Consider the following 25972-nt stretch of genomic DNA (forward strand, 5'->3'; position numbering starts at 1 on the left):
AGTTAACTCTGAACTATGGTGATCTATCATGGCATTTTCTTGGCCAGATTTATTCAGAGGAGGTTTGCTATTCCATTCTTCTTAGGCGGAGAGAGTGTGATTTTTAAAGGTCATAGAACAATAGAGTTGGAAGCAACCGCAAGGGCCATCCAGTCCAACCCCCTGCCATGCAGGAACTCTCAGTCAAAGCATCCCCGACAGAAGGCTGTCCGGCCTCTGCTTAAAGACCTCTAAGGAAGGAGACTCCACTACACTCTGAGGGAGTGTGTTCCACTGTCGAACAGCCATTATTGTCAGGAAGTTCTTCCTAATGTTGAGATGGAATCTCTTTTGCTGTAGCTTGCATCCATTGTTCCAGATCCTAGTCTCTGGAGCAGCAGAAAACAAGTTTGCTCCCTCCTCAATATGACATCCCTTCAAATATTTAAACAGGGCTATCATATCACCTCTTAATCTTCTCTTCTTCAGGCTAAACATACCCAGCTCCCTAAGTCCTTCCTCATAGGGCATGGCTTCCAGACCCTTCACCATTTTAGTCGCTCTCCTTTGGACATGCTCCAGTTTCTCCACATCCTTTTTAAATTTTGGTGCCCAGACTGGACACAATATTCCAGGTGGGACCTGACCAGAGCAGAATATAGTGGCACTATTACTTCTCTTGATCTAGACACTATACTTCTATTGATGCAGCCTAAAATTGCATTGGCCTTTTTAGTTGCCACGTTGCACTGTTGACTTATGTTCAACTTGTGGTCTACTTGGACTCCCAGATCCCTTTCACACGTAGTTTCATTCAGCCAAGTGTCGCCCATCCTATATCTGTGCATTTCATTTTTTCGCCTTAAGTGCAGTACCTTACATTTCTCCGTGTTGAATTTCATTTTGTTAGCTTTGGCCCAGCTTTCTAGTCTAATTCAGGTCATTTTGAATTTTGGTCCTGTCCTCTGGGGTATTAGCTATTCTTCCTAATTTGGTGTCATCTGCAAATTTGATAAATATGCCCCGAATTTTGTCATCCAAGTCATTGATAAAGATGTTGAATAGCACTGGGCCCAGGACAGACCCCTGTGGGACCCCATTGGTCACTTCTCTCCAGGATGAAGAGGAGCCATTGTTGAGCACCCTTTGGGTTCGGCCAGTCAACCAATTACAAATCCATGTAACAGCCCACATTTTGCAAGCTTGTTTGCAAGAATGTCATGGGAAACCTTGTCAAAGGCCTTGCTGAAATCAAGATATACTATATCCACAGCATTCCCTTCATCTAACAAGTTGGTAATTTTATCAAAGAAAGAGATTAGATTTGTCTGGCATGACTTCTTTCTCTGAAACCCATGTTGACTTTTTGTGATTATGGAATTGCCTTCTAGATGTTCACAGACTCTCTGTTTAATGATCTGCTCCAGAATCTTTCCTGATATAGATGTCAGACTAACTGGACGATAATTGTTGGGATCCTCTTTTTTCCCCTTTTTGAAGATGGGGACAACGTTTGCCCTTTGCCAGTCTGCTGGGACTTCTCCTGTTCTCCAGGAGTTATCAAATATGATTGCCAATGGCTCTGATATTACTTTTGCCAGTTCTTTTAATACCCTTGGATGGAGTTCATCTGGTCCCGGAGACTTAAATTCATTTAGATTAAAAAGGTGTTCCTCTACTATCTCTTTACTTATTCTGTGCTGAAATTCCCCTATTCTGTCCTCTGCTCCATTATCCTCAGGTTGAGCACCCTTTGCCTTTTCTGAGAAGACTGAGGCAAAGAAGGTTGAGTAATTCTGCCTTTTCTCTATCTCCTGTTAGCATTTTGCCATCTTCTCCACGCAGTGGCCCTACCGTTTCCTTCTTCTTCCTCTTGCTGCGGACATATCCCAAAAAGCCCTTTTTGTTGTTCTTAACCTCTCTAGCAAGCCTGAGTTCATTCTGTGCTTTAGCTTTTCTGACTTTACCCCTACATGTGCTTGCTATTTGTTTGAATTCCTCTTTGGTGATTTCCCCCCCCCCCCCCTTTTCCATTTCTTATACATGCCCTGTTTGAAACTTAGCTCAGTTGAAAGTTCCTTAGTCATCCATCCTGGTTTCTTGAGACACCTCCCATTTTTCTTCCTCATTGGAACTGTTTGAAATTGTGCCTTCAGTATCTCCCTTTTGAGAAAGTCCCATCCATCTTGAACTCCCTTATCTTTTAGTATTCCTGACCATGGGATCAACCCCAGTATTTCTCTAAGTTTACTAAAATCTGCTCTTCTAAAATCTAGAATGTGTGTCTGAGTATGCCTGGCTTCTCCTTTCCATTGTATAACAAACTCCAGGAGTACATGATCGCTTCCGCCTAAGAATCCCACCCCTTGCACTCCATTAACTAGGTCATCCCTGTTGGTTAGGATTAGATCCAAAATATCTGATCCCCTTGTTGCCTCTTCCACCTTTTGGACAATGAAACTGTCTCCAAGGCAAGTGAGGAATTTGCTAGACCTTGAATATTTGGCTGAGTTTGACTTCCAGCAAATATCAGGATAGTTGAAGTCACCCATCACTATTATATCTCTCCTTTCTGAATGTGTGGTCATTTGTTCTAGAAAGGCATCATTCAATTCCTCCGTCTGACTTGGGGGTCTGTAGTAGACTCCCACAATAATATCCCTGTTGTTTCCCGCACCTTTAATTTTTATCCAGATGCTCTCCACCTCGCTTCCAGAATCGATGTCCTGGATCTCTTCACTGGTGTAAATGTCCCTGACATATAAGGCTATCCCTCCTTCTTTCCTGTTTGGCCTGTTTCTCTTGAAAAGGTTATACCCCTCTATTTCTACATTCCAATTATGAGACTCATCCCACCAGGTTTCAGTGATGCCTATTATATCATACTGGCTTTGTTTTACTAGGAGTTCAAGTTCAGCTTGCTTATGTCCCACACTCTGTGCATTAGTGTAGAGACATTTAAGACCATGTGTTCCCTTTACTTGCTGCCTGTGCAAACATTTTTTTCTCTCACTGTGGGGTCCTTGCACTGTTTGTCTTGTTCCCTCTATGACAGTTTGGCTATTTTCTCCATCCCTTTTGTCTCCCTCCCCCACATAACTCAGTTTAAAGCCCTCATGATCAAATTCTTGAGACTATTGGCAAAAACGTTTCTGCCAGTTGGCGTGAGATGCAACCCATCCCTTGCCAGAAGTCCTTCCTCATGGAACCTCAGTCCATGATACATGAATCCAAAACGTTATTGGCAGCACCATGTACGGAGCCAGTTGTTACATGGTTTTCCATGCATGAGTGGGGATTCAAACCCTGGTCCCATCGAGTCCAACACTCAAATCACGACGACACTCTGTCTGACTACTTGCTATTTTCCGCAGCATCACGAGCTGACCACCTCTGCTCAGAGAAGTTTCTCCTCTATTTTCCCCATGTTAATTCACTTGGACATCCTTTCTCTCAAAATAAGCTTCCCTCCCAATTCCCTCCCTTGCCCCATATGTGTCCTGCCCCATACCTGATTCTGCTAGCATCTTGACTGCTTTAGCCTTGGCCAGCTCCAGGGCCGTAACCCAACGCTGCCTCTCAACTTCAGAGCTGGCCTTCAAGTGGTAAGTCTGTGCCCCTCCATTGGAAATGATGAAGTTGCAGGAGTCTTCCACCGTGATGTTAGCTGTGGCCAGGTTAATGGTTCCACGGCAAGTGTGCCGCATCTCTGCCTTTGACCTGTAGGCGATGGGAAGATGCACAAGGGAATGAACAAGTATATATCAAAGGTTTAATCTAAGAGAAAAAGAGACTCCATCTCCTCAACTGCTGTCTCTCCTGTCCTAGGCATGAGGAATAGGCAGGTGAATCAGATGCATCACTGACCAGATGCACCACTGGCCTAGGTTGTATCCAACTACTCTCTCTCCACTTGTGGAAAGCAATTCGAGCCAGTATATTATCAGCAAACTAGACAGGAAGGGGATTTTCAACAGTTCATCCTCTTTCTTGTGTTCCTTATCTCCTATACTGTTTGGAAGGGCTCCTCAGCTTTCCAGAGCATGTTGGAGAGTGGGGGTGTGTAGAAGAGTATCCCTCCTCATTCTGTTGATGGAGGTCTTTACTGCATTAAAGAATATTCAAGGCAGTAGGATATGACTTGGATATAACCCAACTGTACTCACACAATACAGACATAGTGTGTTACTATTCCCACGTTAAGGTCACAATCCAAATATTTTCATGGATGTATATTTTACAATGAGATGTGGTGACATCCAAGAAAATGAAAAGTATAAGATGAAAGTCAAAAAATCAGGCTTCTACTTTTTGAAACCAGCTCTTGAAAGGGATGAGTCAGGGATTAATTTCCAATTAATGTGAATAATGATGGTGGCAGTTCTGGTTTAGCCCACTAAGTGTTCTACTTTCTCTCTCCTATGTACCTTTGATTTTCTAATATTTTCAAACACTTTTCCAGCATCTTACTTCCACTATTGTTTGTATAGTGCTGTTTGGATTTTCAGATGCCTTCTTTTCCCTTTTCTCCTTTAGCCCTCCCAACAACCCTGTAAGGTAATCACTACTCTTCATAATGTACAGATATACAGTTGAGAAAAATAAAGAGTAATCTGAATCGGTAAGTGTATGGCTGGGATGGATCATGGGGACCTAGACCAAATCCAAAGCATTACAGGACTGCTATGTAAATAGCCATTTGTACAGTATCGCTATGCCTCAACTATAATCCTACAATATGAATGAATATGGCCCACTGAATCAATTTGAGACACAGAAAAATAAACATCAAGGAGGAGTCTACCTAGCTCTCCCCTGACATGATTTGTTTCCACTGTACAAAACAGATCAACACTGGCCAGCTTGGCTGCAGCTGATGGGAACTAGAATACAATCTGAAGGATTATGTTTTCCAGCCTTGATCCAGGACATTTCCTACTGAAGTCTGAAATAGTAAAGTCCAGCAATTTCTGAAGCGCCTCTTTGTGCCTTACATCAGTGTTTTTCAGGCTACCTGATGTGCGTGAAGAGCAATTGTTCTTTCTAGCATACCATAGACTAGCTCCATATTTTTGCCCACTGATCAACTTTCCTGGAATCTTGTTAGGGACCAAGGGGCCAGGGACCAATCACAATTTTGAGAAGCACTACATTAGATTACACAAGCTGGGCTCCCTAATTTCAAAGTCCAAACACCCCCTGTGCCCTCAAAGAAAATCTAGTTTGTCTAATCAATATATGAAAATTGCACATATATTTTGCACACAGTCATATGCACTCTGACCCTTACTTTGGCAAATTATTAAACCAAACTGAACTCTAAGTTAATGAGCAAGTAACTTGCCACTCACATTTCTAATGCTTGCCTTAGATGATGATGATGATGATATTTTTGTGAGTGTCTGGGGCCTTTTCCACTACCACCTGGAATATAATTTCCCAGGCTAGAATGTTCCCTGAAATAGGTGCAGCCTCCTCTCTGTGACTGTGAACACTACCAGCAGACATTTCTATTAATAGGGCAATCTCTTGAACTTCACAGAGCTGCCTGATAATTTCACCAAGCTAGCTGGTCAAGCCACACAAGCAGAGTGGACAGACCAGATGGCAGGGGGGATTTTACATTCAATATTGGGACACAGCCAGACTTCTGTTTGAGGGTGTTAAATGCAGAACCAGACAAGTTGAAATTTGGTGCTTACATAATCCAAGGTCTCGTCCACACTACACAGTTATAGCATTTGGCACCATTTTAACAGCCACGGCTTCATCCTATGGAATCCTTGAATTTGTAGCTTTGGAAGGAATTTATAATTCTTTGCCAAGTGCTAAGTAGTATCAAAGTAGTATAAATGTGTAGTGTGAAAGAGACACCAGGTTTCCATTAAAAATCCAAAAATTGAGCATTTCTCTCTCCCAAACATGGAACACCTATCTATCTCAACATTTTGCAATGAATGAAATAAAGTGTGGGAACCACAACCTCTGAAGGTGACAGACAGAATTTGTTGCAGCATCCTTGGTTACTAAGTTTAAAAATGGACCACCCATGCATTAGCTGTCCTTGCACTGGGGACACTCTCCAATGACAACCAATAATATATCTATGCTGGCAGATATATATTTGTGCATATGTATCCACATAGGCATTCATGAGGATCAATGTGGTGCAGTGGTTTGAGCGTTGGACCACAGTTCTGGAGACCAGGGGTCAAATTTCTGCTCAACCATGGAAACCCACCGGGTGACCTTGGGCAAGCCACACTCTCCCACCTCAGAGGATATAAGCAGAAAACCTCCTCTGAACAAATCCTGCCAGGAAAACCCTGGGATAAATTTGCTTTAGGATGACCATAAGTCAGAAATGACTTGAAGGCACACAGCAGCAATAACAATATCATCCATTCATGTAGCATAAATATAAGTGTGTGTGTAGAGAATTCCAGCATTTACCAGGTCGTTTCATGAGCACCCTATGTTAGTTAGGCAGTTGGAATTTGGAGAGAACACCTCCACAACCAACCATTATCATCAATCATCTCAGTCCCCACTTTTCTCCAAACTTCCAAGGGCCAAGGCTGTACTGCTGCCCTCCCAGGTTTGCAGAAATAACCAGCAGTATTTTCAGACTACTTTAATGTTCATCCAACTCTTTGCTGTTCCCAGCTTGAGATAAGAACCAAATTCCCCATGTATCGAAATGGTGCAAGGCAGAGCCATCTCCTTTCTGCTACAATGCCAAGCAACACACAGATAACAGCACACACACCTTCTTTGGGCTGGCACACAGACATTACCAGCATGTGTCATCTTGCAGAGGTCACTGTGTTTTTGTTTCCTCCCACTGCCCCCCCCCAGGGTCAGGACAGAAAGTAACTGGCCATTTCCTCCTCCCTGCAGGCTGAGCCTATGGGGAAATATGAGACCCTGCTGCCAGCTATTCTTGTCTTCCTGAGTCTAGTTACGTTATGAATAATACAGACCAAATTACAAGACTGTGGCTAACAAGCAAGCCACTTCTGCCTGATTTAGGGATAGTTTCCTTTAAACCCAACCCTTTGTGCTGAAAATGAAATGGAATGCCTTGTATGGGAGCACAAATAGCCAGGCTACTTATGAGGGGGGAAATACCCAAACAGTTGTCTCAGATATGATTTCATTAGAGGAAAGGAAGAATCAGGAATGAGGATGCTAATAACATATGCTCAGAGTGAGTAAATGTAGAAATAGATGAATATGTATTACAATAAGGATAACCAGCTGATAGCAGCACTAGGGGCCTTAAGATAGGGATCCATAGTAGGTATGTTAGCAAAGGGACTCACTAGTGTCACCACAGGGATTCCCATATAGTTTTAGGGCTGCCTCTGCACTGCAGAAAAATGCTTCTTAACACAAATTTAACTGCCATGGCTCAATACTATGGAATTCTGGGATTTGTAGTTTGGTGGGGACCAGAGCTCTCAGGCAGAGAAGGTTAAATATCTCACATAGCAGTTAAAGAAATGTCAAACTATTTCTGCAATGCAGACAAGGCCCTGGACTCCTAAGGACAGCTGGTCATATGGGAGTAGCTGCTTTTATTTTAGTTCTCCTTGGATGTTTACAGTACTATAGAATCACTAAGGCTCACAGGTTTCCTCCAAACATATACAGATCATGAGATAAAGGTTTAGCACCCTTGGGCAAAACAAGTAGTAAAAATCAGAAATCACTTTTATAGCACTTTACCTCACCAGAATATCTTTTCATTACCAGTGCTACAAATGAATGCCAGAGGCTGCTAAAATCAATTTTAATGGAGTTGGCAAAACTCATCCTATGACCCTCATATAGCATTACTGGACTGAGCTATGTGCACATTCAGTCAATATGTAAACACATCATTATTTCGAAGTCTGTAAGAGGAAACTGATGTTTAAAACAGGCCAGAATACCAAAAGTGTAACATACATCCAGGGGGTAGCCATGTTGGCCATTTAGCAAATCTAGTCAAAAATCCACCAAACAGTGGCGGGATACAGACCGCCCATTTGGGGCGGCCTGCACCTGCCCCTTTCCTTGATGAATTGGGGTATCAGCGGCAGCCCCAGAGGCCCTAATCCGCCGCTTCTCCAGGCCTCGGGGAAGTGGCAAAACGCCGCTTGCCTGCGGCCTGGAAAGGGGTATCCTTGGGGCTTCATACCCCAAGGACACCTGACAGCAGCGGGGAAAGAGAGAAAGGGGACACTCGGCCCCTTTCTCTTCTGTATCGCTGGTGAGGCTGTTTAAAGGCCGCGCCAGCGATATGCGTGGCGAACTGAGCTCTGTTTCGGAGCTCCTTCTGGCACCACTGAAAGGGCACCACAAGCACCCTGCAGTGGCGTGTGTTGTTTGGCTGCGGCGTGGCCATGACGTCGTAATGGTTGTGCTCATGTAGACAGGGCGTGGTTATGTGCTAGGGTTGTGGGGCGTCTGTAAAAGACGCCCTGAGGCAACCCTAGCATGTATCCAGGCCGGCGCAAAGCGCTGCTCTGGATACCACCAGTGATACTTTTATTGGCTAAGCAAAATGTACAATATGCATGTTGCAAGCTTTCAAAGCTTCACTGGCTTCTTCATCAGGCAAGGTGTTACAAACCAAACAAGAGGAAAAAAACCTGAAGATATTAGTCACAGGCCTGAAGTAAGTCTACATAACTATAGGCACACTTACGTATATTAAAATGGGCTCCCAAGTCAGCTCCAAAACAAAGTTGCCCTCAGTAATATTGAGGGACTAAGAATTCACTGGAATACTTTCAGCAATCTTAAAAACAAGAGTTTCCAAGATCCTTTACAGGAAATCATGATAGTTAAGGCAGACTTTCAAAGGCTTATCTTTGCAGTGCAATGTTAACTATAATACATTTCTATGAAACCTTTAATTCGGGTAGAGAAGACAACTAACCTAGTCATCTAACAAAACAACCTATCCTATATCCAAGGCATCATGCTAACATTCTTCCAAAATGGTAGTAATTGCAACAGGCTATAGTCCATACAGGACAATCAAATCTGGCCCCCAGTTCACCCATTTGTAGCTTTTCTGCTAGCTAATCTCATCTGGGAAATCTCAGCTGACCTCTGCTCTGCCATTTGAGCCAGCACAAGAGTCTTCTATCTATGCCTAACTGTTACAGATAGACTATTTATTTATTTTATTTATTTACAGTATTTATACCCCGCCCCTCAGTACTAAAGGCTCTCAGAGAAGCTTACAATTATTATTTCTTCAGATTTTCAGTATGTCTGAGATATCAGAGCAGATCAACCAAGCAGACTGAGAAAAAGAGATTCAGCTTGAAGAGGAGACTGAAAAATAAAATAGAGAGAGGAAAAGATCTTATGGGGAAATGACAAAATAGCCAATTTACAGGCAGTTTCGTTGATGGCTAAGTAAATAGCAAGCCTTCTCCTAAGCGAAAAGAAAACCTTCCCTGAAGTGTGAAACTAGATGGAGAGCAGATAGTCACTTTTTTGACTTTCAGAAGGGCAGTCATATCAATTTGGTGTGACAAGCACAACAAATAATCATGTGGCACTTTGAGACCAACAGATATGTCTGCTGTTGTGATGCGCTTTCAAGTTGACTCTAATTTATGGCAACCCTAATCCAGGGTTTTCTTGACAAAATTTGTTCAATAGAGATTTGCCACTGCCTTCCTCTAAGCCTGAGAGAGTGTGGCTTGCCCAGTGGGTTCCCATGGTTGAATGTAGATTTGAATCCAAATTTAGCAACTTACCTGGTGAATAACTAGAAAATCTGCACAAGCAAGTAAACAGGCCAGCAACAGGTGGACAGATTATTCCACTGCTAGTCCACTCTTTTTCCATACTGATTGTGGAGGAAAAGATTTCTATCTTTCTGCTATCAGAAATATTCTTTGACCTGGTGGCGCAGTGGTTAAATGCCTGTACTGCAGCCACTCACTCAAAACCACAAGGTTGCGAGTTCAAGACCAGAAAAAGGGCTCAAGCTTGACTCAGGCTTGCATCCTTCCAAGGTTGCTAAAATGAGTACCCAGATTGTTGGGCGCAAATTAGCTTACAGTTGTAAACCGCTCAGACACTGCTTAGGCAGTATGAAGCGGTATATAAATGAAGCTTGTTTGTTTGTTTGTTTGTTTCTTATTAGTTTTTCCTATCATGTTGGTCATGTAGGAAGGGTTCTAGTCTGGTGGCAAGCTAGGTAAAGTTTTTTGTTTGTCAGGCTAGCATGTTTAGTAGGTTTCTTTACCAACCATTTATTATGGTTTCTCTTCAGATCGTATCAGTTGACTACAGTATATATGAATACAATGATGCATAACGCTGAGCTGGAAGGGGGACATATATATCTATGTCCAGGGAGTAAGACAGATGTATAAGCAAAGTCTAGACAAAAAAGTGAACTCAGGCCGTTACAGACTGCCCAAAAGGGGCGGTCTCGGGCCGCTGCTGGTTGCAGCGTGAAGGAGTCACAGCAGCCAAACCGCGCAACTCCTCCGCGCTGCAAAGAAGGAGCGCGAAAATCGCGCTCCTTCCGGCAACCCGGAAGAGACGCCTCAAGTGTCAAAGTGAGCACTCGCGGCGTCACTTCCGGGGTGCAAAGTGCGGACGCAGAGTGTCCACTATGTCAAGATGGCGGCAGCTGTGTGGAACGGCTGCCGCCATCTTGTACGGACTAGGTCTGTAATAGGGGTAAGTGCGTGTGTAAGCCACGCACTTACCCTAAAGCTAGTACGTCCCCAGGACGTACTAGCTGCCCGTCTGTAATGGGCCTCAGTCTCTCTCTCGCTTTAAAAAAACTGAGGATCATTCTATCAGGATCCCTGGTGGCGCAGTGGTTAAATGCCTGTACTGCAGCCATTCACTCAAGACCACAAGGTTGCGAGTTCAAGACCAGCAAAAGGGCCCAAGCTCGACTCAGGCTTGCATCCTTCCGAGGTCGCTAAAATGAATACCCAGACTGTTGGGGGCTAATTAGCTTACTTGTAAAATTAGCTTACTTGCTGTTCACCACTATGATCTTTGGAATAGCGGTATATAAATAAAACAAATTATTATTATTATTTGATTTCATAATTTTAAGTGGTTTTACTATTCAGTATGTTGCCCTGAGGCAATCTAGTGATTGTTCCCTATCTGATCTGCTGCTTGGCAATCCTCCTGTTTTATGTATGTAATACAGTTAATAAAAGTATGCTTCCGTATTTACACAGAAACGAATATACAGGCTGAATCAAGACAAGATTTGGAAGAAAGGAGGTAAAATGTGCAGATTATACGAGTTAAAATTTATGGGTAAGCACAAGAATGTAACACAGAGACCACATAGCACTGAAAGTTATGTAGGGCTGCTGAAAGAAACAGATAATGATAAATATTTGTTCTTGGATTAGTAGAAAATATCCAAGAAGTTGTTGAATCCCTTGAAGATAGTAGCTTGAGGAACTGGAGTGTAAAGGAAGAAGTTATGCAAGTAGAATCTTAAGAAAAAGAGATAATTGTTAAGATTACTACATTGGTAACCTAGCCTTCTTTTAAAGAGCTCAGGTAGAGATATATATGTTAGACAAACTTATTATGTTCATAACAACTGCAAACTGGACAAGACTGCAGACTATCCAAAGAGCTGGACAGCTGAGGAGGGACTGGAATCCAAGTCTTCTTGCTTAGGTTACAGCATACTGTCTTGAATCTTGTTGCTGTATTATGTTGGCATAACTGCACTGGTTCCAGGGGATTTTGGCAGGAGGAAAAAGATTTCAGGAAGTAAGCAACTGGAGAAATAGGCTGCTCAGAGCCTGCAGTTTTAACTGCATATCCTTCCCATCATTGCATAGCCCTGGAAGAAGTGTAATCCCCAGAGTAGTTTACCAAAAGGATTCTGGGCACTATCAACCCTATAACAGCTAGATCGGGATTCCAGACAAAACTTGCCCAAAGCTCCTAGTCTACTTGGAGGAACTTCTTTTCTAACTAGGTAAGTAGCAGTGTCAGAAAAGCCACATCTCCAAAGTGTAGACTGTTTCTTGCCCAGTACTCACACTGTTTGTGATGGCCTGTTTTATGGGGTGGTCATACTTCTTTGTCCTACACCTGACATATTCAGCATGCTAATCATTTAGAAACCTTCGATTCACAAGTAACTTGTGATTCCTACCTCAGGGATCATATCCAAAAGGCCAACATTTTCTCATTATATATAAGATGTCAAATACAGCACACAAATCTCAGAAACAAGGTTGGAATAGCCAGCAATTTCAGTGGGGATGAATCTCCCCAACTCTGACATTGGCCCAAAGGGGTATTTCCAGCAGTATTGTAAAGGCTGATCTGTCAAAACAAAGGCTGTTTCAAAGCTAGCTGGGAAGATGAACAAGCAATCGAAGGTTATAAGCAGCTGAAGGGAAACAAGACAGAGGAAGAGAGCATGTGTGAGACAGCAAGTGCACACAAATGTGTGTGAACAAAAAGGAAACCATATATGCTTGGCATGGCATTCACATCAGTTTGATATGGAAGACCAGCAATTTCCCCCTCTTGTGCCTGGAACCAACACCATATTTGTGTCCTTTACCTACAACTGTTTCTTTCTATCCTGGAAATTCACCAAGGACCAACTTGTCAAGAGACTAGCTGTGGTACAGGAACCACCACTTTGAGTAGCACTGCTCTGCATGTGAGAACCAGTGTAGCATAGTGGTTTGGGTGTTGGGATATGAATCTGGAGACCAGGATTAGATTCCCAGCTTGGCCAAGAAACCCAGTGGGCGACCTTGGACAAATCATATGTCCTCAGCCTCAGGAGAAGGCAGGGCAAACCTCCTCTAAACACATCTTAACAAGAAAAGGGTTGCCTTAGGGTTGCCATAAGTCGGAAACAACTTAAAGGCACGCAACACACACATTTGTTCTGGCCCCACAGCAATACCTCTGCAGCACCAGGAAGAGGCTGTGAATTTTCGCCAGGCTCATCTGGTGGCTATCTGTGGGCTTTTTTTTTTTTTGGGGGGGGTGTCATCAGATGTAATGCTGGAAAGAGGGGCAGTGGCAAACCCCCTCTGATAAAACTTGGCAAGAAAACCGCCTGACAGGTCCCCTTTAGGGTTGCCATAAGCTGGAAATGACTTGAAGACACCCAACAACGAGAGCTCTGAATGGGCACAGAGTGTGGCTGGGCGTAGCAACATGGACTCAGGGTGTGGCAGGCCTAGCCGGACCAGACCTGAGCTTGGAAAACTACATTTTTGGGTGGCAGTTCCTGGAATTGCTCAGCCAGCACCCATGAAGAGGGATCTGGAGAGTGGCCAGTACAGTGTAGCGGTTTGAGTGCTGGACTACAACGCTGGAGTTCAGGGTTCAATTCCCTGCTACAACCAATAAAATTTTTATCATTTTTAAAGCTGGAAATACAAAATAGGTAGGCCTCTCCAGGTGCCTGCTTTGAACTGAAGCTCCACATACGCAGTCTTGAATTAAACCTACGCTGTACTAAAATCATATCCCAATAATGACAAGTTTCTTTTTTGCTTGCAATGTAAAGTTAGCAGGCACAGTCATCTGAGGTGTTCTTTGTGCTAGCACCCAATATTGATTTCACAGATCATACTCCTTTTTCTAAGTTACAGCGCGCCCGCGCCATATGCGGGCGTGCCATACACGGCTTGAGCATACGTGCTCAATCCGCGGGGCACGCGCGGGGCGGAGCGTCCCATTGCGCCCTGCCACCGTGCACGAGCCCCATTGGAAACAATGGGGCTTGAGCATAGGCGGAATTCGCCTTACGCGGAGGGATCTGGAACGGATCCCCGTGTAAGGCGAGGACGCACTGTACTTTAATATTAGAGCTGATGCAATTTTTCTGTACATGAAGCCAGACAACATGGGACTGTGGATAGGATGAAAGGTTTGCAAAACTGAGGTGCTTGAATGAAAAAAATTAACTGAATGAGAATATAGAAGAAAACAAACAAACAGCACTTATTTCTTGATTTGGGTGTGCTGAAGAGGGGACAAATAAGTGTTGTTTTTCTTTTCTTTCAAATAACGTACACTGCATTTGCGAGAGCCAGCGTGGCACAGCAGTGTGACCACTGGACTATGACTCTGGAGACCAGGGTTCAGTTCCCAGCTCGCCAAAGGAAACCCACTGGGTGACCTTGGGCAAGTCACACCCTCTCAGCCTCACAGGAATGTCAATGGCAAAACAAAAAAACCAAAAACCCAAGGGTGACCTTTTCCCTGAAATCGGCACCAGGGTCCAAATCACACTTCAGAAATAATCCAGTGTGAGACCACTTTAACTGCCATGACTCAATGCTAGGAAGTTCTGGGAACTGTAGTTTTGTGGGACTTGAACCTTCTGTCAGAGAGCTCTGCTGCCACAACAAGCTACGGTTCCCAAAATCCCCTAGCGCTGAGCCAGGGCAGTTGAAGCCGTCCCAAACAGGATGATTGCTGCAGCGTGTTTTGGACCCATAACCCCCGGCTCCCCTTCCTGGTTGGTCACAGCACCAATTTATTCTCCTGCCTTAGAACCAGTGTGGCATGGTGGTCTGCGTGTTGGACTATGACTCTGGAGTCCAGGGTTTTGCCCTTGCCTTCCCCTGAGGAGGCTGAGAGAGTGTGACTTCTTGCCCAAGGTCCCTCAGAGGTTTTACATGAGCAAACAGGTTATGGCCTCTGTGCGGCAGGGACAGATTGTGACCTTTCTGTTATGCAATGGAAAGCATAGAAGGCAATAAAAATATATGCCTACTCAACACCCACTGGGCGGCCTTGGCCAAGCCACATTCTCTCGGCCTCAAGAGGCAAAACTCTTCCGAACCAGTCTTGCCAAATAAGCCCCTTAATAGGGTGGCCTTATGGAACATGGCTTTGGGAGGCCAGGGTTTGAATCCTGGTTCAAGTACAGGAACCCACTGGGTGACCTTGGGCAAGAGGCCACACTCTCTCGGCCTCCTCAGGGGAAGCCCCTCGGAAGTAACATGCCAGGAAAGCCCCGTGGCAGGTTCGCTTAGGGTTGCCACGAGTCAGAAAGGATTGTACTTCAGGGGGCGGGTGGGTTGTTGGGATCTGATTGCATAACAGGCAAGCCGCCCCGGTGGAGCTGCACAGAGAGGCGGGGGACAAACACATTTTATTATTATTATTACTGTTATTATTCTTAAGGCACCCAACAACAGCCCCTTGGGCAAGAAGTCCCTCTCTCCCAGCCCCCTCTGAAGCAACCTTGCCCGGAAAACCTCTTGGAACAGGTCTCCATAAGTCAGAAACGACTTGGAGGCACGCAGTGTCCCCCAAACGGCGGGGGGGTCCTTCCCCGAGGGCTGCCACGTGGCAGGGAGGGAGCGAGGGAGGCCAAGCGGCGGCGCCTTTGGAAGGAGGACTCAGGGGTCTCCCTCTCTCGTGGGCGTGGCTTGCCGTCAGCCCCTCCCACCGCCATAAGGGGGCGTGGCCTCACCTGTAGTAACTCAGGAGCCCGTTGCTCAGCACGAACCAGCGCCGCTGATACCCTTTGATGTAATTGGTCCATTTGAAAAGCCAGCCCTCGCGGGCTGCCCCGGAAGTGGAGCTCGAGGAACCGGATCCGGAAGTAGAGGTCCCCCCTGGAGCCGCCGCCGCCGCCGCCGCCGCCGCCACCCCCCCAGGGCCCAACGTCCCTCCTGCTCCGCCGCCGTCGCCTCTCCCGCCTCCAGGCCCCGGAGAGGGCAGCGGGGTGGCGGTCGGTCCGGGCCCGATGATGCCTCCTTGTCCGCCAGGCACCGTCCCTGGGCCCGGTCCTGCCGCTCGCAGCTCCGACATCGCCCCTCGCGGCAGCAGGGGAGCCTCCTCCGCCGCCGCCTCCAAGCCCGGTCCCCTCTGCCCAGGGGAGACGAGGCCGCCGGAGGCTGAGCACCTCCCTCCTTCCTGGCTTCGCCCTCCCCCCGCAGCGTTACGCGCAGGCAGCGCCGTCAGCCGGGTCCACCCACTCCGAGGCTGGCCCCGCCCCCACTCCGCTGCTATTGGTTCAAAAAGCTCTCGGGGGCGGGGCCTACTTAGTGATTGGCCGATTGAGCGCTGTCACTCATGTTAACGGCCGCTTCCCTCCTATTGGGCGTTCCTCTTGTCGCTCATGGTAGCGACGGTAGGGGGCGGGGCTGGACCTCTGACGTCATCGTAGAATGAGTGCTCAGCTGTTTTGTGGAGACTGGCCTTCATAGGGAAACTGTGAGCCTTCCAGTCCTTTCAGACTCAGGAAGGCCACCATATCATAGGGCTTATTAGGCAAGATTGGTTCAGAGGGGGTTTGCCATTGCCACCCTCTGAGGCTGAGAGAGTGTGACTTGCCCAAGGTCACCCAGTGGGTTTCCATTTCTGAGCCAGGATTCAGACCCTGGCCTGCCAAAGTCCTAGGCCATAAGGCCACCCTCTCATGGGGTTTATTTGGCAAGGATGGCTCAAAGGAAATCAGCTGTTGCTTTCCCCTGAGGAGGCTGAGAGAGTGTCACCCAGGCCATTTCTGAGCTGGGGATCAAACTCTCCAGAGTCTCAGTCCACAAGACGACCCTTATCATAGGGTTTTCTTGGCAAGACTGGTTTGGAAGAGGATGAGAGCCTGTGACTTGGCCATGGTCGCCCAGTGGGTTTCCATTCACGGTGTTCAGAGTGCACAGACAGTTGGCTTTCCATAGTCACGGATTCTTTATACACAGATTCAAGCATCCACGGCTTGAAAATATTCAAAAAAAGTATTAATTTCAAGTATCAAACCTTGATTTTTCCATTTGATATAAGGGACACCATTTTGCTATGCCATTGTATTGAATGGGACTTGAGCATACACTGATTTTGTTATCCACAGGGGTTCCTGGAACCAAACCCCAGCAGATAACAAGGCTCCACTGTATTTCTTTTGCTTTCTATGCTTTTCAGTGAATGACAGAAGGGTCACAATCTGTGCCAGAGGCCCTAACCTATTTGCTGGTGTAAACCCACTGGGTGGGCCTTGGGCAAGTCACCCTCTCTCAGCCTCCTCAGGGGAAGGCAAGGACAAAGCCTCCTCTGATTGACACAGGGCGGCCAGGTGTCCTAAACACCCCAAAGGAGGACAAGGCACCCCAAAATGTAAAGATATGAAAGAAAAAAAGGTAACGCACAACCAAATCAAAGCTAGATCCATGCTTCTTAGTTGTGCTCAAAATGGAAGGCATTTGGGAATTTGCTCCCGGACAGAAGGTTGAAATGGAGGACACTGAAGAGAAATGAACAAATAAAAGCTTTAAAAAACACTCACTGAAATGTACGTTTCTGCTTCTTAATCATCCTCAAAATGGATGAGTTTGGTTGAAATGGAGGTCATTTAAGAGAAACGTGGGACACAAACAAATAAATGCTAAAAAACACTCAGAAATATAAATCCATGCTGCTGAGTCAGGTTCAAAATGGAGGACACTTTGGAATTCGTCCCGGACAGAAGGTTGAAATGGAGAGCATACAAGAAAAATGTAGGATGATCCAAAATAAAAACTGGAGACTCTCCTAGGAATATGAATCCATGCTTCTCAGTCCTGCTCAAATTGGAAGGCCTTTCCTCCTGGACAGAAGGCTGGGGTGGAGGATGTGTCCTGGAAAAGGAGGTCGTCCCTGGCCACCTTGCTGCCACCCTCCCTGCCTTTGGCAACTCCAGTCTCAAAACTCCCTTTAGAAACCATCTTTCCCTTCACTGGGACATAATTTCCTATAAATCGGCCTGACAGTTCAGTCTGTGGCCCTATAAGCCCCTTGGGGCATCAATGGTTTTTGTGGGGAAGGCACACACTCCTGGCTGGGAAGTAGTTTTAGCCTTCCTCTTTCTTTCCCCCAAATCCTGCTGACCTCTGGGAGGGGTGCTGCAGTCATTGGGGCAGGAGAAAAGGGGCTGAGGTTTCACCTTTCCCACCAGGGAACCCCCAAATGCTTTGGCACCAACCATCAGAGGCACAGAAGCAGCAGACACATACCCTCCAACTATCCCACTTTAGCAGGAGCAGTCTCAGATCATCCCTAGCTGTCCTACCTTCTCCTTTGAAGGTTTGAAGATGCTCTGTTAAGAGGCATCTGCTTTGAAGATGCTCTCTTTTCCACTTTCTTCCTCAGTTTACTTACAATTGCTGCAATCTGAGTTCAGAGTGCAAAAGGAGATTCTGCTCAAAACACACTGCAGAAATAATCCCACTTTAAGACCGCTTTAACTGCCCTGACTCAGTGCTAGGGAACCTTGGGAATTGTAGTTTATTGCAGCATCAGAGCTCTCTGACAGAGAAGGCTTAAATGTCTCACAAAACCACCGTTTCCAGGATTCTCTAGCATTGAGCCAGGGCAGTTAGTGGTCTCAAACTGGATTATTTCTGCAGTATGTTTTGGACCTCAGTTAATTCAGGAGGAAGGAGAGGAGTGGGCAGAGTCTTGCCCTTTCTTATAAGCTCATTTGGGTTGCCCCCCCGCCGGCTTTCCTAAATTCAGTACAGTGGGACCTTGATGTCCACTGGGCTTTGGTTCCAGGACCAAAATACCAAAATCCATGGATGCTCAAATCCCATTATATAAAATGGGTTTGTAAAATTGTGTCTCTTATATAAAATGGCAACATCAAGATTTGCTTTTTGGAATTCATATATTTTAAAATTTTCAAGCCATGGAATGTGACCAGAGGAGGGCCACCAAAATGGCAAAGGGCCTGGAAACAATGCCCTATGAGGAGAAACTTAGGTAGCTGGGTATGTTTAGCCTGGAGAAGAGAAGCTTAAGAGGTGGCATGATTGCCCTGTTTAAGTATTTGAAGCAGTGTCACATTGAGGCTGGACTAAGCTTGTTTTCTGCTGCTCCAGAGAACATGATCCGAAACAATGGATGCAAGCTACAGGAAAAGAAATTCCAGCTCAACATTAGGTAGAACTTCCTGAGTGAGAACTGTTCCACACCACCTCAGAGCGTGGTGGTGTCTTCTTTTTCGCAGGTCTTTAAACAGGCTGGATGGCCATGTGCTTTGATGGTGAGTTCCTGAATGGTGGCGGGGGGGGGGGGGGGGGTTGGACTGGATGGTCCCTGGGGTTTCTTCAAACTCTACGATTCCTTTTCCCAACTGTTTTTGCTCTTCAGGAATAATATGTCTATTAAGAGTACAGTGAATTGCTCTAATCAAAGCATTAGAAGGTCAAATTTTTCTCCAAGTGGATCTTACAGAGGGAGCAGTTTGTTTGTAGACAGTGAATATGGACTCTGGCTGTTTCTAATCCTGGATTGTATTTTATTACCTATATTTCTTACTCAATACTGTCTCACTTGGAAACTGAACTCTGAATCTTTGCAGACATGTGAAATTTTGAAAAGGTTGTGTTTTGGCACTGAGGAACATCAGGATGCACTCTTATACTTGGTATTTTCTGGATAAAATAAATAAATTAAGGACACCAGGCATGGAGAACTTTACCTCTCTCCTATGGCTACTGTCTGTGGGGAGAGAGGTGCACGCTGAGGCCAAGGCCAGAGATAAAAGTAATAAGGCTTTTGGAGGGAAAATGCAAAGGCTGCCAGTGGGAGTTTTTCATTGGTATGTGCTGGGCAATGATGGGGAGAATTTTTTTCCAGCTGGAACACCCAACATTTTCTTGTCCTCATGCAGCAATTAAGTTTGGAAACCTACTAGTGCCAGCCTTTGAAGCTTTTAAAATCATCTCATGGAGAGAGGGAGTGAGCCTCAAGCTGCTGGATCCATATCCATGGGCTACAGGACTTGGTGTCTTTCTATACCAGTAGCGTGACAGCTGTGGCGTCACCATAAGAACAGGCAACTAGCAACAGAGCAGGACATAGAGGAATACTGTACATTTACCCTACATATTTTTATGTGCCAAAATTGAGGCCTCAAATTTACACCAGCCCCAGAAAAGGCATGGGAAATTTTCCCTTCATTGATTGTGGTCTCTTCCAACTCTATTATGATTCTATGATTGAACTGTACATAGGTGGCAAAATTTTAGCCCAGAGGCTTAATCTATTGATCCATAGACACACACCAAGGGGCTTTCTCTGTGCCTCTCTTGGCATGGAGAAACTGGAAATGGACATCAGTAGGCACAGAAAGACATAGATGACATCCAGGAAAGGATTCTGAGGGGGATCCTTGACCATTTACATCATCTGAACTGCCAGACTGATCCAAGGATGGGATGGAACAATTCCCAAGCAGAGATGTAAAGACCCAGAAAACCCACCCGTCCCATTTTTCCCCAGTCCCTTTTTCCTGGAAAAAATGGATTATGGATTTTTTAAAAGAATGATAATGTTCAAGACATATTGTTCTGCTATAAAACTATGTAAGGGGGAGATTTTTTTTAAAAAGTATCAACCCATGTCAGTATTAGTCAAAGGCTTCATGGGCGGCATCCATAATTTTTTGTGGGTTTTTTGGGCTATGTGGCCATGTTCTAGTGGAGTTTCTTCCTGATGTTTCGCCAGCATTTTCTCTGAAGATGCCAGCCACAGATGCTGGTGAAACGTCAGGAAGAAACACTGCTAGAACATGGCCACATAGCTCGAAAAACCCACAAAAAACCATGTCAGTATTAGTTTATCACAAGTCTTGGTTTCTCTTTCTCGTTTCTCTTTATGAAAGTAATTATTTTCTAGTTCAATGTTGATTTTTATTTTTGCTTGCTTTTCAAATTGGCGTTCCTTATAGTTCAGAACCTTGTAGATGCATTTGTAACAATACAATTTTGTTCTAAACATCCTGTGTTCACAGCTCACAGGACAGTCTGAAGATTCCTGAAGCCAACACTTCTGGTTAGAATCATAACAAATAAAAGTATCTAATGCCACACTCCAACAGCAAGGGGTGCTAGGACTGCCTACACAAGTAAGTAAAAGACGGAATCACTATGTGCATACAACTGTTTTCTTTGTCTTCCTCTCATCTGTGTCCTGTGCCTAAAATGCTTTCATTGTTGTATCTGTTACTTTAACTGTAATAGCTGTGTGAAATGCAGGTAAGCCCTTTCTCATTTGCACAGCTGCCAGACAGAACTCTGCTCAGGTGAAGAAAAGACACATCTGCAAAGTCTAACTCAAGAGTGGAGAAATTTAAGCCTTTCTTGGTTCTCAAGCTTGCCCTCCAGGATTCCCCAAATGGCCATTTTGTGGCATCCCAGCTTTTGCAGGTTTTTCTTCTTTTGAGGTTAAAGTGCCTTTGGTCCAACCAACCACCAAAGGCCACCAAAAAGGTTTCTCTGAACTTGAATTTTATCCTTGGGCAGAAAGAGGTTGCAATTGTGACACTTGGTTTTGATTTGGTTTTCCTTTTGCAAAGACTATGCTGTCTTTTTCATCTTTCAGTATTCTGATAAAATGCTCACGAGAACATTTCTCTTGCAGGGTATGATTACAACTATGATTTACACAGCCCAAAGTCCCATAGCAACCCGTAATAGTGAAGGGGTGAGTCCTTACCTTCTCCCCACCCCACCCTGTTGTCCAAGAAATTTTTAGTCATTATCAGGGTGAGAAACATAAGTTTTGCCTTTTTTATTGAGCATCCCACCCTGGCAGCCAGCTACCTATGTGGATGTGAACTAGCAACAGTGTAAGCAAGTTTATACCTGTTTTGTAATCTGGAAGATAAAATCCCCTTGGAGATTTCATCTTGTTGCCCCATTATATATGTCTTCCATGGGAGGGCAAGGGCAAGGTACACTGCTTTGCCCATAGAGACAAACAACTTCCTCTATGCTTATCAGCAATTTGCCAGACAGCTGCATAGTGTTCTTGTTGTGATCATTATTTAGCTCCCTTCACTTCTACTGCTGAACTGTAGAGACAGGGCAACATGACATATACGTTCCAGTGTGAGTGTTGTGCCAGGTACAGTATTTGTATTTCTAAAAACATTTATTCTGTGTTCTCCTCCCAGCCTAGAATGCAGGAGACAGATAAGCAAGTAGAATCATAGAATCACAGAGTTGGAAGAGACCACAAGGGCCATCCAGTCCAACTCCCTGCCATGCAGGAACTCTCAATCAAAGCATACCTGACAGATGGCCATCCAGCCTCTGCTTAAAGACCTCCAAGGGAGTGTGTTCCATTGTTGAACAGCCCTTACTGTCAGGAAGTTCCTCCTAATGTTAAACAGCAAAATTATTTCTGTACCCCCTCCCCCCCCCCCCATTGAAGGATAATGCAAATACAGAATTGCTCCAATCAATGACAGCCAATCTTGGGACTGAGGCTCATTAAATATGTCTACCCTGCATAGGATGAGAAAAACTCTGGGCAAGTGAGCAAAATCTGTTCCTGAAAAGACCTCATGAGAGCTTTCATCTTTATTTTAGTATTTTAAATAGTGGACCACCTCAAATGCTAGTAGAAAGGCACTTTATAAAGTAATATAAAATCATTCTATTGTATTTATTTTTTTATTTTTATGTTGCCTACTTACTTCAGTGCTTGTGCTACTCAACATTTTAGCTTGCTGCAGATTTATGGAAAAAAACCAAACCATTTTAAACCCATGCTCACTCCATAGGTAACATGAGACCTGAGTGGCATCATATACAGGCATCACTGCTAGAAAATGTATCCATGTAGCCAAACTCCCCATTCTGTAGTGTTGTTTTTTTTAAGAGGTCAACTGCCCTCAACCTTAAGGAATGGCTGTCCTTTCTACTAAGATGGCATAAAATCATAGAGTTGGAAGAGACCACAAGGGCCATCCAGTCAAACCCCCTGCCATGCATCCTTTCCAGTTTTCTGGATTTACAAGCAGTTCAGCACAATACCAGTAATAAAATGGTAAATAAGAATTAGCATTATGTTTACCACTTACACCATTAGCTATGTTCTTGGACGTTTTCCTCTTCTATCTGTTTTCCAAACTTAAATACTGTGTTAAAGCTAATTAGTAATATAAGAAGCATGCTATCTTTGTGCTAATTATAGTTTTACAGGACTAGCCCCTGAATAGTAGATATAAGGAAAAATAAGTAGACACCTGAGCCCAGAAAGCAAATCTTTAAGAATCTCCATTTTTAGTAAACACTGGCAGCTAATAAGGGCTTGGTGAGTTAACAGTGATGGCAGCCTAGAGGCATGCATTAGAACATATATGTGCCTGTTACAGACTGCCAAAATAAAGCTGCTTTGGGTCTCTTTGGAGGTATGCTATTTAAATGATGCATGGATCCTAAGAGTCCGGAGGTCGCGCCAAAGCCACACTCCATTCCTAAGCACTGGAGTGCAGCTTTGGTGCAGCTTCCGGATTCTTCGGATGCATGCATCATTTAAATAGCATACCTCCAAAGAGACCCGAAGCAGCTTTATTTTGGCAGTCTGTAACAGGCCATGGTTCTGATTCAAGGTATGATCCTGTTTCTGAGCTGATCTATTCCATGATTTAATCATAAATGTCAGTGTTCTTACTTTTGCTCTGAACTATATTACTCCTCTCAATACATGGAATACTTTCTCCTAGAGGCTGGAATTCCACATTTACATTTGATTCCTACTTTAAGTTTCTCCACTATCTGCTAAAGGAAAAACACTTTAGGTCTGTGCAACAGAGGTGCACTTTACCAAAAAGCAAGACCCATATGCAACACCATTACACACACTCCCCACAAGTATACTTTTTTTATTTACAATACCCTATAAAAATGTAAATTTAGAAATTTGTCATTAATCATAACCAAACCAAAAAGTAAAAGCACAATAATAATAATAATAATAATAATAATAATAATAATAATGGGCCCCCCAGTCATGTGTACTTCAGAAAGTAGAGGAAGGGATCAAGGAAGGCTAAGAGACTGTAAAGTAAAGGAAGTGGTGGAAAAGTTAGAAATTGGGATTTTAGAGAAGAGAAAGGGAAATGGAAAGAGAATACTGAGAATACTGAGAGGCAGCATTAGTAACAGGAGTCTACTTGTTGGAGAATACCTACATGTGCAAATTGTTTTTAAAAGCAGAGTAAAAATTTAAAAACCCACCACATTCAAATAAAAAAGAGCAAAAACCAGCAGGACCTAGCAGTGTATATATAATATTGTAATTCACTAAATTAATCCATTCCAGGTTAATTAATTCCTGGTACCTTATTGGTTAGTCTATGGGGATCTCAGCCAGCTGGAGCTTGAAGCAAGGTGTAGGTCAGAGACACAGCTCAGCTAGAAAATGAGTTCAGGAAGACTAGACAAATGTGCAAAGATGCTGCTGCTTCATCACAAGGTTTAGAAAGGTGGATCACTTTGTAAAGAGTGGGGCAATACTATAATATGGCATCTGACACTGGAAGAGCAGAAAAACAGACTCACCAGTGGGCTAATCAGAAGGGCTTCCAATCATTTAAACTCTCCAACACAGAGGAGACACAGAGGCTGCTATTTTCTCCATTTCCTCATTAAAGGGATACAGCTAGGTTCCTGTCCCACAGCCAGTGTTTTCAAGGAGGCAGGAAAGCAGATTTATTCTTTCTACCAATCAGTCAATACTCTGGTGGGGAGAATGGGGTTTGTTTAGGGAGAAAAGCCACTGTGAAAGGGTGAAGGGAAGGGAAGGCCAGGGGTGTATTTGATGCAGCAAGGACATGCACAACTGCAAACTGGCAACAAGTAAGGGAAGCATGTCCCTAGCCAAGCTCAGAGCAAGAGAGCAATTTTCCGTGCTAGGACAGAGAGGCATAATCCCACAAGGATTTATTCTGAGAAGGCACTGCCTTCTTTTTGCCCACTAAAATACTCTGGAGGTGGCAGCAACGAAGGACACCAGCAAGACAGAACTTTGAGGCCTTCTACCGTATTCCTTGAATCAACCTGAAATGGCAGAAGGCAATAAAAACAGTTGTCAGACTGACTAGGAAGAAGGAGAGTATCTCCCATTTTTATAAGTCGCCTTTCAATTAAAAATGTGCAATTTAATTAAACATATTAAAACTAAATTTTATTTTATACAATGAAACAGCAACAGCCAGCCTCTAAATAAAACCATGTCCTCACAGTGAACGTATGCATTGTGCCATAAACATACAACATAATGTAAACAAAATGGCAACTTTCTGTCCCAATGAGTTTACAATCTGGAACTTCCTCAGTGAAATCCTTCAACAGAGGGAAAGGCAAGAGTACACTGTAATGAATGCATGCAAATTGTTATATGTTCTTAGGTCTTATTTCAGTTGTGGACAAAAGAAAGGATGATTCCAAGCTGACTTCTATACCCAGCCAAATTGTGTTAGTGTATCACTGACTGAAGAGCCACTACCACTGCACTATTGTGAGTATCTGACATCACCTTATTTTGTGGGCATAATGGGTATTTTCTCAATTTATTTTTAGGTCATTAGACAAAACAAGTATTCCCACCCTCTCACATAAGAAGTCAGCTCAAAACTTTGGAGATCAATGCCCATTTTCCTTTTTGCTATCAAGCTGTTTTGCTAACAGCCTCTGCTGTTGATATATGGGTAACAGACCATACTTACTGCAACTTTGTTTCTAGCACATTCAGCTTCTGCCGATCAACATAGCGAGAGAAGAGTGATAAGAGATTAGAGGGGGTAGACACTGGCTTGGCCAAGGATGCCTGAGGGATCCGTAGAAGCTCTCGGATTGCCATGAACATCAGCTCTGTCCTGCAGAAGACAAGGTAAGAGCTTGGTTTGTGCATTCTGGTTCAGGACACAGAACTGGGAGTATTCCATGGAAGTAGCTTCATGTCATTTTTAGGTCTATTGCATCATATAACGTATTGCCAGGAAATGAAGATAAATAAGGTGGACACAGTATGCCTAAGCTGGGGGGAAAGCTAACAATACAGTCAAAGCAATCAGGAGACAAAACCAGGGCTGGGGAGTAGTGATGATTTTGGGGTTACTCCTTGTCCTACTCTGGAGTAAGATTTTTTTCTTCTTAATGTTATTCCTACTCCTACTCCTGTAAAAACCTCTTACCCCTACTCTCCAGCCCTGGGGGAAAGCCCC

The 25972-nt window shown here is 44.4% G+C and overlaps 2 protein-coding genes and 1 long non-coding RNA gene across 7 annotated transcripts in view; 1 reads left to right on the forward strand and 2 right to left on the reverse strand.

Moving 5' to 3' along the window:
- OSBP (oxysterol binding protein) overlaps positions 1 to 15907 on the reverse strand; it is a 42281-nt gene extending 26374 nt beyond the window's left edge. Inside the window, exons 1-2 of one of the 2 annotated variants that reach the window (XM_089520651.1) lie at positions 15449 to 15907; positions 3491 to 3699 (exon numbers count right to left, since the gene is read on the reverse strand). In XM_089520651.1, the coding sequence (XP_089376777.1) occupies positions 3491 to 3699; positions 15449 to 15789 (550 nt within the window). In that variant the 5' untranslated portion in view covers positions 15790 to 15907. Of the gene's footprint in view, positions 1 to 3490; positions 3700 to 9219; positions 9297 to 15448 lie in introns of those variants that run through there. The other variant, XM_089520652.1, reaches the window with a different exon arrangement.
- The window catches only part of LOC149314201 (uncharacterized), a 303565-nt gene that overhangs the window by 204893 nt on the left and 72700 nt on the right, over positions 1 to 25972 (forward strand). The window lies entirely within an intron of this gene.
- PATL1 (PAT1 homolog 1, processing body mRNA decay factor) overlaps positions 23615 to 25972 on the reverse strand; it is a 32278-nt gene continuing 29920 nt past the window's right edge. For both annotated transcript variants that reach the window (XM_089520654.1, XM_089520653.1), the window contains exons 18-19: positions 25475 to 25624; positions 23615 to 24806 (exon numbers count right to left, since the gene is read on the reverse strand). In XM_089520654.1, coding sequence (XP_089376780.1) covers positions 24785 to 24806; positions 25475 to 25624 — 172 coding nt within the window. In that variant the 3' untranslated portion in view covers positions 23615 to 24784. The remainder of the gene's footprint in view (positions 24807 to 25474; positions 25625 to 25972) is intronic.

The sequence above is a fragment of the Sceloporus occidentalis genome, unplaced genomic scaffold, assembly GCF_023333645.1.
Source record: "Sceloporus occidentalis isolate IW3139 unplaced genomic scaffold, rSceOcc1.0.p SCAF_4, whole genome shotgun sequence".
NCBI lineage: Eukaryota > Metazoa > Chordata > Lepidosauria > Squamata > Phrynosomatidae > Sceloporus > Sceloporus occidentalis.